The sequence below is a fragment of the Ovis aries genome, chromosome 3 (assembly GCF_016772045.2).
Source record: "Ovis aries strain OAR_USU_Benz2616 breed Rambouillet chromosome 3, ARS-UI_Ramb_v3.0, whole genome shotgun sequence".
Classification (NCBI taxonomy): domain Eukaryota; kingdom Metazoa; phylum Chordata; class Mammalia; order Artiodactyla; family Bovidae; genus Ovis; species Ovis aries.
The window spans coordinates 96,129,936-96,141,946 of record NC_056056.1 but is presented as its reverse complement, the minus strand read 5'-3'; the positions used below and the strand labels follow the sequence as shown (position 1 = coordinate 96,141,946).

Sequence of the window (12,011 nt, the reverse complement as noted above, 5' to 3'; positions counted from 1 at the left end):
TTTGCCTACAAAGGTCCGTATAGTCGAAGATACTGTTTTTCCAGTAGTTGTGTACAGATGTGAGAGCTGGATCATAAAGAAGGCTGAGTGCCAAAGAATTGATGCTTTTGAAATGTGGTGCTGGAGAAGACTCATAAGAGTCTCTCAGACTGCAAGGAGATCAAACAGTCAATTCTAAAGGAAATGAACCCTGAATATTCATTGGAAGGACTGGTGCTGAAGCTGAAGCTCCCATACTTTGGCCACCTGATGCAAAGAGCCTAAAGAGACTCTTTAGAAAAGACCCTGATGCTGGGAAAGATTGAGGGCAGGAAGAAAAGGGGGTGGCCAAGGATGAGATGGTTGGATGGCATCACTGACTTAATGGACATGAGTTTGAGCAAGCTCCAAGAGTTGGTGAAGGACAGGGAAGCCTGGTGTGCTGCAGTCCATGGGGTCACAAAGAGTCGGACACAACTGAGCAGTTGAACAGCAACAGCAAGAGAGTCAGTGAGAGACTGAGCCAGAGCAGAGGCAATGGAATTGGTGAGGAAGGAAAGGATTCTCGAAAATTTTTAATGTGGGCATGGAGCTGAGAGGAAGAGGTGAGGTGAGGATGATCCAGGGTGTCCACCTATGCAGCTGGGTAGACAGTCATGCTTGTGATGTCACGTGGTATGTCTCTCTGTCTCTGGCTCACCATGCTCTGGGTACCCTAACCAGCACGCTCTACCTCAGACCTTAGGCACACTCTCAGCACTTGCGGAAGTGGCTCATTCTCATTTTTCAAGTCACAGGTCAAATATACCCTCCTCAGAGCGGCCTTCCTTGATCTTGCTATCTAATGTAGCTTCGTGGTCTTTTCTTTTTTCTCAGAACGCTTTTCACTGCCTGCAATGACTGTTTCTAGATTTGTTTACTTGTTTATTGTCTGCATCTGCCACTGGAGAGGCTCAGGAGATCACGGATATCTGGGCCTTCTTCACAGTTTTGCTTCGTTGCACCTAGACCAGTGCCTGACACATAGTAGACATTCATTAAGCAAGAGAAAGAAGGTAGGGAGGGAGCATGGGAGAGAAGGAGGCAGGGAAGACTGGAGAAGTATATTTGGGGAAGGGCACATGTTCTGTGTTTGAATGCTGACCTGAGGTGCCTGAGAGATCCCCCAGGAGGCAACACCTGCTGGGCAGCTGGAGAGCACACTGGGAGGTCAGGGACAGACTGTCATCGTGCCCGTGAAGAAGGTGGGCCCGCACGGCCCACTGGTGCAAGCACATCCTTTCACAGGGCTGATCGCCCCTTTAAGGCCGGTGTGGGAGGTGACTCTTTGGGGCCCAGTGGAAAAGGGATCCCTCCGTTATGCTGAAGTTGGGAGAGAGTTTTTCTCACCGCTTATCTGTTCTGTTCCCTATCTTTGAAGTTGGGACAGAGTTTTTCTCACCGCTTATCTGTCCTGTTCCCTATCCTCGCTGCTGCCCTGGCTTTGGCTATTTTCCATCTTTCTTCAGTGTCAGCTACAAGTCCCTGGAGTCTGAATACAGACTAAATCCTCTCATCTCTTTTATCTGGGAGAATATCCCACCCACATCCACCCACATCCAACTCTAGCTTCACCCGGAAGGTGGACTTAGTCTTACTGAATAGGAAATACTTTCCCCTTGCCCTTGGCTTCTGCTCCATATCAAGGGCCTCCACCTCCCACAGGGCACTCAGCCGAGCTCGCTGCCCTCCTTTTGCAGGGTCTCCAGCTGCTGAGCAGCTCCAGGACATCCTGGGGGAGGAAGATGAGGCTCCCAACCCCACCCTCTTCACAGAGATGGACACTCTGCAGCATGATGGAGACCAGATGGAGTGGAAGGAGTCGGCCAGGTGAGTCCCTCCCTGGAGGGCGGCAGAGGGGGCTTCCCACGGCAGTCTGCCTGGGCCCGGGCTGAGCTGACCAGTGGCACCTTGAGTCCTGCCAGGGCACTTTCTGGCCCCCAGGGACCCACCTACCTGCCTTTCCTTGGTGTCCAGAATTGGTGTGGACACTAAGGAGCAAACAGAGACTTATGATTGTCTCATCCTCGAAGAAATGAAAATCCAAGTGGGAAAGTAGAACAGACACCTGTGAAGCTTTGAGAGAATAACACAAGGGCGTATGTCCTTTCACGTCAAACTGAATGTTGTGAAAGGGAGAGCACCAAGCAGGCTGGGACAGGTGCGAGTGCTGCCTGGAGGAAGGAGAGCGTGTCCCAGGAAAAATTCCGTCGCGTGCTCCAGTGGGCACTGAAGCAAAGGAACTTGGTCGAGTCTGCGGCAGGACAAGCAGAGTGGAGCTATAGAGGTACACGGGGATCAGGAGGAGCTGTGTGTAGGGGCAATAGAAGAGAGAGGAGAGCCAGGCGGCTGGAGGGGACCCACACAGTGAAGTCACGGAGCCAGCGGAGAATCAGGGTAAGGAATAGTGCTGACCATGCCCGTGCCTGGGCCACAAAGGCCTCTGAATTAGACCGATTAGCAGTGCCAAATGCTGCCCAGGGCCCAGGGAGAAGGCAGGATATAGGAAGGGGCTGCAGGAAGGGCTGCGGAGAAGAGGAGGAGCCCTGGGACAGAAGTTGAGAGTCTAGAAGACAGAATATAACAATGTTCTCCAGCTTTTTTGTACTAACGCCCCACACCCAAATTTGTAATTAAAATTAACTTTGCTCAAATAGAATTAAATTTTTTTTTCTAATGAGACAAATGCAATGCTAAGAAATTATATTTTTTCAGGTAGGGTTGAGCTTCGGAGCCCCACAAACAATACTTTAAACTTTTTTGCTCCCTTAAGAATGCATTTTTGCCCCCCTGGGGCTGATATTGCCCCAGTTGAGAATGCCTGGACTTTACTGCCAGCTGTGCCCGAGGTGGCTCTGCCTGGAGGCCACCACAGTACCCAGAACCTGGCTGCACCAATCAGAGCCTGGGGCCCATCCTCACCTACCAAACTCACTCACCTCAGTAGTTGTTCTATAGAACGAGGGGCAGATTTTGACATTTCCAAGCTTCCCCCGCTCCAGTCTTTCCTGGGAGGAAAAAGAGGCCATTGGGTGACTAGCAAATTCCTGCAGGCTTCAGAAGGATTGAATTCCTAGCCTCATGGCTGGGCCCAATCCCTGTCCGGAAGGTATGGAGCCTCTTCTTATCAGCCCGTTCAAGGAGCCCTTACTGCCTGCTAACAATTCACAGGCTCCTCTCATTCAATCTGCACAATGACCCTGGGGAGGCAGGAAATATTATTATCCTCATTTCATAGTAGACGATAGTGAGATTAATAGTCAAATCAATGCAAGAGTCAGAGCCTACAGGTAGCCAAGTCTGGATGCCAGTCCAGGGCTGTCTGAGTCTCCAACTTGAGTGCTTATGTGCTTCCTTCTGTTTTCCCCATTTTCCCAGCCACCTCTCTCCCCTTCCTTCAACTTCTAGGAACTCTGTTCTGATTTCCAGGGAAGGACTTAAGTCTGGAGGGAATTTGACTGCTGTGAGAGATAAACAGGGACAGCCACAGAGCCCAGGACATCCATCTGGGGCTGATAAGTGAGGAGACAATATTTCAAATGCCCAGGGCCCAGTGTGAGCTATTGTGGCTTAATGCTTCTGAAGGACTTATAACTCCCTGGGCAAATGCCTTTCTTGCCCAAAGAAGGGTATATTGAGAGAACAAAAGTTGAGAAAGGCCTTCTCCAACTAGGAGGAAGAGGGTGACTTCTCCCCATCCTGGGCAAGGTGTGGATTCAGAACCCTTGGCAATAATTGCCAGGACCAGGCCCCTATGATTGCCTGTCACTCACATACACAGAACCTTTTCTGAGAAGGCCTGAGGCCCTCAGACACATGGCTGTTGCCATAGATGAGATACCCAGTTTCTAATCCGAGTGTGGATCCTTAGAGCCTTGCACACTATAGACCCTGAAGGAGAGTGATAAACTGCAGATAATGATGTTTCTGGAAGAAGGCCCCTTATAAAATATAAAGGGGCCTGGCATTGCCACTGCAATGGCTGTGGGTGTTTCTCCACAGGCAGCTTTCCAAGGACAGGATTTGAAGAGACCTGGGAAGGACCCCCAGTGTAACCCGAGCAGCTCCTCATACCCACAGTGAAAGGAACCTGGAACCTGGAGGAAGTCTAACAGCTGAACCCAGTGCCAGGCTGATGGAAAGAGTAGCATCTTGAGGGTCATTTTTGAGGAAGGAAACATTCGGGGGAGAGCCACTCAGTCCTCCTTCTCTTGAGATCCTTTCTCCAGCCTTCTTGCTATTCCCTTCTCCAGGGGATCTTCTCAATCCAAAGATCAAACCTGTGTCTCCCACATTGCAGGCAGATTCTTTATCATCTCTCCAGCTCACTCTGGCTGGTTTGCAGCTCACTGTTGGAGATCTGGGCAGCAGGCCTCTGCAGAGTTCAGAGACAAGATTTGTTTGCTGGCCAGCCAGTCCACCTTGGCCTGGACAGCTGTACCAGAGGCTCCTCCTGGCAGGCTGCAACAGGAGAGGTCATGGGGGCCTGTTTGGGGCCTGTCACCCCCACCAGAGAATGGTAAGAATTGCCCTCAGCTGACAGGCTGTGCAATCTACTTAGGGAAGCCAGAGGTCTCAGAAGTTTCCAGAATCTAAGAACCAGCAAATCCCAGTAGGTTCTGAGACTCCTTGGAATAACAGGAAAAAATGATAGGAAGCAGGAGCGACCTCTCCCATGGACACTCAGACCCTGAGAAGGTTGCAGGTCTGTACCCACATCAAAGAGATTGCAGGAGGGCACCCTTTAATAAAAGTATTTAATTTGTTGGGAGAGTGCTTGCTTTATTGAGTTAGGAGATTAACAGAGTGAAAATCTCAAATCCGCAAGGAATTTTCCCCAGCACTGCTTTCTGGGGGTTATTAATTTGGGGGGATGTTTTGGGCCCTTAGAGAAGGAATCACCACTGGACAGATTTAAACGGCTTTTTGAGCTCTGCTGAGCCTGGTCTGTGTGCGTGGTTGGGAGTATGCATGTGGGTGTCATTTCTAACGTGATCAATGCTGGTAGGTCAGGCTGTTAATAAAATAGATTTTTATTAAGTTTGTCTCTTTAGGGTTCCCGGGAGGGGAGTGCAGCTGGCTCTTTGCTGATACTGACCTTGCCTGAAGGGAGGGTTGGATGGATGGGGTCGGGGGGACTCCCTCACTGTGAGCAAACAATTTACCCAGGATTCCATTGTCTCTCAAGCTTGGATCTGCCTGACCACAGGGGAGGAAGGGAAGGAGGATGATCTGGGCTGGAAGCCAGGCAGCTCGTGGAGGGACTTTTGGGGTTACTCAAAAAATAGACATCGGAGCCTTCCCTGAACTCTGAAAGCGAACTCCAGATCCAAGCTGCCTCTGATCTCAACTCAGCAAACCTTGAGCTGAACTTGCCAGAATGTTCTTATAAGGCACATACGCTCTGATAATATTCCTGCCATGATCAGGGAAAGGCAGAAAGAGGGGCAGGAGAAGTAGGTCAGCTTAGTTGCGTCAGACCAGATCAGTACATTTTCAAAAGCGCTGAATGGTTCTCCACACATAGGCAGAGATGCTTTCTCACTCTGTACCTGATGGAAAAGGAAGCCTGAATTTTGCTTCAACCCTGAAACTGCTCCTGCTTACAGCCCTGTAGAATATTCTCCTAACATCATCTGCCCTCTTCTTCTGCACCCCAGTCCTCTTGGTCTTGCCACTCACCTGGAATCACCCTTAAAGGGCCTGAGATGACTTCTCTATGTAGAAAGCAGAGAAGGGAGCTGAAAGTTCTTAGCACAGATATTGACAAATGTCACTCATTCATTCAACTACTATTTAGAAAGCATTTACTGTCTCTAAGACGTGAACCACATGCTTAGAGGTCTGAAAAACATGGCAGATGCCGTGCCTGTTCACACAGACTCTCAGTCTAATGGAGCACGGAGGCAAATAACTAGACGCTTGGTGATAGGATGCTAAGAAAGCGCAGTGCAGGGGCGCCTAACCCAGACAGAAGGGACCAGGGCAGGCGTACAGGAAGAACAGCTGTTCACATCGACCCCTGAAGGATGAGTCAGGTTAGCCAAGAGAGGCACAGAAGGGGGAAGGGGCCCCTGGAACAGGTGGAGCAGAAACAGGGCAGAAGTTCCCTGTAGCTGCCCTAGAGAGAGTGGCCGATGAGGCAGGCCCTGCGCAGACCGTGTTGTGCAGTTTGAACGTGATGCTGAGAACTCTGGAGGATCACTGCGGGAGAGGGACTAAACTGTCTGTCTGAGAGAGATCATTCAGGTGTCAGTGTGAGGCAAGCCTGGGCTGGTTAGGAGGCTGGTCCGGGGAGAAGTGATGAGGTGGTGAGGTGAGGTGAGGTGGTGCCATTTGAACCAAGACGGTGATAATGGAAATAGAAGGTGTGGACTTGAGACATATTTTTTGAGTATACATCTGCATTTCCTTTCAAATATACTTTATTTAGAGCAGCTTTAGATTCACAGCAAAATTGAGCAGAAGGTAGAGTTCCCATGTGTGCCCTGCCCCTACATATTCATAGCCTCCCCCATTATCAACATCCTCCACCAGAGTGGTACACTTGTCTCTATTGATGAACCTTGCTGTTGTTCAGTCACTAAGTCATGTCCGACTCCTTGCAACCACATGGACTGCAGCACACCAGGCTCCTCTGTCCTCCAGTATCTCTTGGAGTTTGCTCAAATTCAGTCCATTGAGTCAGTGGTGTTTTCTAACCATCTCATCCTCTGCCTCTCCTTTCTACTTCTGCCTTCAATCTTTCCCAGCATCTGGGTCTTTTCCAATGAGCCAGCTCTTCACATCAGGTGACCAAAGTGTTAGAGCTTCAGCTTCAGTTCTTCTAATGACTATTCAGGGTTGATTTCCTTTAGGATTGACTGATTTGATCTCCTTGCAGTCCAAGGGACTCTCAAGAGTCTTCTCCAGTACCACAGTTCAAAAGCATCAATTCTTTGGTGCTCAGCCTTCTTTATGACCTAACTCTCATACCCATACATCACTGGAAAAACCATAGCTTTGACTATAGGGACCTGTGTTGGCAAAATGATGTCTCTGCTTTTTAATACACTGTCTAGGTTTTGTATTACATATATAAATTGTATATGTATGCTGCTGCTGCTGCTAATTCGCTTCAGTCGTGTCTGACTCTGTGACCCCATAGACGGCAGCCCATGAGGCTCCCCCGTCCCTGGGATTCTCCAGGCAAGAACACTGGAGTGGGTTGCCATTTCCTTCTCCAATGCATGAAAGAGGAGAGTGAAAGTGAAGTCACTCAGTCGTGTCCGACTTTTAGCGACCCCATGGACTGCGGCCCACCAGGCTCCTCTGTCTATGGGATTTTCCAGGCAAGAGTGCTGGAGTAAACTATATATCTACCAAAAGTTCTTATGAAAAATTTCAAACACAAAAAGTAGAGAAAATAGGGTAATAGTGAACCCCCATGTATCCATCATTCAGCTTCATCAGTGATTAATATTTAGTCTCCAAAAGCAAAATATTTTGTTTGCTTTTAGGGATTTTGTTTTGTTGCTTATTTTTGCTGGAATGTTTTAAACAAAACCCCAGATGTTGTAAACATTTTAGTACACATCTTTATGAAATTAGACTTCTTTTGTAAACACAATCACAATGTCATTATATCTCCTAACAAAATTAAGAATAGCTCCTTAATATGATGGGAAATCCAGTCTAGATTCAAATGTCCCCTCTTGTGATGGACAGGGAGGCCTGGCGTGCTGCAATTCATGGGGTCGCAAAGAGTCGGACACGACTGAGCAACTGAACTGAACTGAATTTATCTTAAAAAACATCTTTTCACTGTTGGCTTAGACAATTTAGAATCAAAACAAGGTATACACACTGATTTGGGTGGTTCCATCTCCCATCTTGTTAGGATCACAACCTTCCGACTCAAGAGGTGCTAAAGGAATTGTCCTCTCTGGAAATCCTTTGTCAGGAGTTCTAAAGTCAAGAGCCCCTGCCCGCCCCCGCCCCCCCCCCCCGGTCTGATATATCCAGCTTTGCAACTACAGCCCAAACTCAGGTGAGCTGTCGGAGCCTGTGTATGATGTTCAAGGGAAAGAGAAGTGCCACTGCATTGGCAGGATATTTTAAATGCTACTGTCATTGTCAGGATACTTTAGGCTGTAAGAAACAGAAGCCCATTTAAGCTAATTTATGCAAAAACAGGGAGCATCAGCAGAACATGGGATAACCTCATGAAACGCAGGGACAGTCAGATCTCTCATGGGCTGGACCTGGGAAGTCAGGCTGTCCTCTATCTCTGCTTCTGGTCTCTGCCTCTCTCCGGGTATCTTTTTTCAGTCTGCTGCAGCCAGCTTCTTCACTTGTCCCTGCCCTAGGCCATTCCTCAGCCTCTGTATTCACATCTAGTCTACTCAAGGGTCCATCCCAGAATGTGTTCCTTAATCTATCAATTTGCAATTCTTCAGAGATAATCTAATTTGCCCAACTTTGGTTGTCCCATCATTGTGCCTCAGATCAGAGTTATAGGAAAGCATGAGAGGGCTGGCCATAGCCTGGAGACTACATCCATACGGGTGGCAGCAGAGCAGACACCCCAAACATACCTTTTACACATATGTGATAGTAAATCTGTGCACTTTGTGTTATCTCTTCATTGGCCACAGCTGTGCTCCTCATGACAAACAGAACTTTCAGAATTCTTCAAGTTTCCCATGAGAGTATAGGTAGTGGAGTTTTGCAGACCCTTTCAGACGGGAACCTTAGGGGTGATGCCCTGTCTTTGAATGGACACCAGTGATGTCACTACAACACCACACCAGTCCCCAGGGTAGTGGAAAAGTGGAAGCTCTAACCTGTGTGTCTAGGAGGACTTCAGGAATCTTGTCTTATCCACCACACACTTCTTCTTTCAGTCTAAAAACATTTTAGGGGCTGTTATGTTAGGTCCTGTGGTTGAATTAAAAGGGTTAAAATATGAAACTGTTCTCGAAATGCTTCTTCTCTGGTACAGGTGTCAACAAAGTTTTCTGTTAAGGGCCAGACAGCAAATGTTTCAGGCTTTTGCTTATATATGATCTCTTCTTCTTGCTTGCTTCTTCTTCTCCTTTTTTCCCCACAACTCTTTAAAAATTTTAAAAGCATTCTTAGCTAGCTGACCATATAAAAAACAATACAGGCTAGATCATCGTTTTCCCAGCCTGGTCTAGAGTAAAAGGCAGATAGGACTGAGCCACTTGAGCTGGAAACCGCAGTTATATCTCTGGTCTGCCCTCTCACTTTCCCTGCATACCCAGTCAGTAAGCTCAGAATGCGCCCATGTATGCTAAGTCACTTCAGTCTGTATGTGACTCTTTGCGACGCCATGGACCAGCCAGTCTCCTCTGTCCATGGGGATCCTCCAGGCAAGAATACTGGAGTGGGTTGCCATTTCCTCCTTCAGGGGATCTTCCCTACCCAGGGATCTAACTCACGTCTCTTATGTCCCCTGCACTGGCAGGTGGGTTCTTCACCACTAACATCACCTGGGTAATAGTCATTCTTAAACAAAAGCTGCTAAAATATTCTCTCCGTTCCCATTTTCTCTCCTGTATTATTGCTGCATTCTCCACAGGTCTCCTTTTTTCTAACCATTTTTGCTGCTGCTTAATTTTATCTTTCCAAACCATATCTTTGGTTTTATGTCTTACTACTACTTGTTTTGGGCTTCGCTGGTGGCTCAGGTGGTAAAGCATCTGCTTACAATGCAGGAGACCCGGGTTCAATCCCTGGGTCAGGAAGATCTCCTGGAGAAGGCAATGGCACCCCACTCCAGTATTCTTGCCTGGAAAATCTCATGAATGGAGAAGTCTGGTGGGCTACAGTCCAGGGGTCCCAAAGCGTCGGACACGACTGAGCAACTTCACTTTCACTACTTGTTTCAGAGAACAGTGCCTAAAGGGTTTTTCATCCTAGGTTACCACCCATTACTATAGATCATGAAGTCAATTGAGGGGGTTAAATTAGCCTTTGAAAGTTCAGTCACTCAGCCATGTCTGACTCTTTGTGACCCCATGGACTGCCGCACACCAGGCCTCCCTGTCCATCACCAACTTCTGGAACTTGCTCAAACTCATGCCCATTGAGTTGGTGATGCCACTAGCATCTAAAAAGCTAAGTAAAATAGAATAGAGTGCATGGCACATGGACTGGGAAGTATTCTTTAAGAAACTTAAGTTTTAAGCACATAATCATGAATGTAGAGATATATTATATAAGGATGAAAACAACAAAAGGGCAGTACATGTGAAATGGTGAGAGAATGGCTCTCGTGAGGGCAACAGGCTTGCCCTCAAACCCTGTCTCTTAGAAGTCCTTACCAGCCCCTCATCTTCAAAGAGTCTCCCTACCTATACAGTTAAAGTAGTAACAGACCTCAGGGATTGACTTGCTGACTAAAGGAAATAATATATGTAGTGTCTAACGTAGCGTCTGGCACATAGAAGGTGCTCAGGAAGCTTTAACCATCGTTGGTATTATTGAGCATGTGACAAAGTGAATGGGAATCAGAAGAAGGAGAGGCCTCTTCAAGCTGGGCCCCTGGGACGCCTTGGTCATGAAGGAGGTGGCCTTTGAATCAGGCCCTGAAGAGCAGAAGGGGAATGGGTTTCCCCAGTGGCTCGGTGGTAAAGCACCCGCCTGCAACGCAGCAGATGCAGGTTCGAAGTGTGTCCCACACGGACGTGATTTAGTGATTAAACAAGCGAAAGTGGAAGAGAGAGCACCCGGGAGGAGGAAGGGGCCTCTTCTTGGAGGCAGTGAGGAAAAGGCGCTGGCTGACTCTGAGGAAGAGTCTATAGACTCTGACAAGTCTATAAATGACAGAACCATGAGGTAATTACAAATACCCCCGGACATCCAGACTAGTAGCCTTCAGAGAAGTTTGGCTCCAGAAATCTATCCTGAAGGAGCCAGTTCAGAATTTGCTGTAGCTTTTTCTGTTGGCACTCACTTAGCCATGGCCTCCTCCTTACCCCTGAACGAAGATGTAATGTACAGCAGGATGGGCCCTTCACCAAATGCATGAGCTGGGTGCAAGTCCCCGAGCCCCTTTCAGTTCTTCACAGCTCCTAAAATTCCACACCTCTGCCCTATCCCTGCCACCTGTACTACTGGGTACACTTTTGGGGAAGAAGCGGTTTTCCAGTAATGCCTGAATTGCACTGCATAACTGAGGATCCTTAGAAGAGACTCCCAGGTTTGCAAGAGGAAAAACTTTCAATCACCAGGAGTTAGTTGGCCATGGAAGCTCATAGGTTCATTCCAGAACAGCCTAAGACAGAGTCTGCCTGTCTAGACCCAGTCCCAGGCAAGTCTCATAGAGGATTCCAAGCATCTTATTCTGAGTCTATCAAACATTTGAATCACTTAGCTAATGTGCCTCATTCTGACTGTATGATTTTCTATTGATAATTTGACTTTCCATGTATGGCTGCCTATAAGGAGAGAATGCAGGGGCTAAAACATAAGAATAACTAACCCTTCATTATTGTTGTTGTTCAGTCGCTAAGTAGTATATGACTCTTTGCGACCCCATGGACTGCAGCATGCCAGGCTTCCCTTTCCTTCACTGTCTCTGGAGTTTGCTCAGACTCATGTCCAATGAGCCCATGATGCTCTCTAACCATCTCATCCTCTGCCACCCTCTTCTCCTTTTGCCTTCAGTCTTTCCCAGCATCAGGGTCTTTTCCAACGAGCCGGTTCTTCACGTCAGGTGGCCAAAGTATTATATCTGTTGTAAATCCTATTGTAAATTAAATAAATTGGCCTTTGGGTTCATATCGCAACCCTTGTGAACTTGGTTATTGTTTGCATCTCTGGACCTAATCATCTATGGGATAACGTAAAGGCAAATTTCTGAATCTAGTCTGGAGTGGATATTCCAAGAAGCCTGTGGGGACTTTCTGGTGCCTTCAGCTGCTGTTTATACCTTCTAAATTCCTACATATGCTTGTTGACCTTTGACTCACGCCTCCTTGCTCAGT

General features: G+C 47.8%; 1 protein-coding gene across 4 annotated transcripts in view; it reads left to right on the top strand.

Annotated features, from left to right (window-relative positions):
- The window catches only part of SLC4A5 (solute carrier family 4 member 5), a 123,194-nt gene that overhangs the window by 44,948 nt on the left and 66,235 nt on the right, over nt 1–12,011 (top strand). For all 4 annotated transcript variants that reach the window (XM_042248106.2, XM_042248105.1, XM_042248108.1 and 1 more), the window contains one exon: nt 1,719–1,848. In XM_042248106.2, the coding sequence (XP_042104040.1) occupies nt 1,719–1,848 (130 nt within the window). The remainder of the gene's footprint in view (nt 1–1,718; nt 1,849–12,011) is intronic.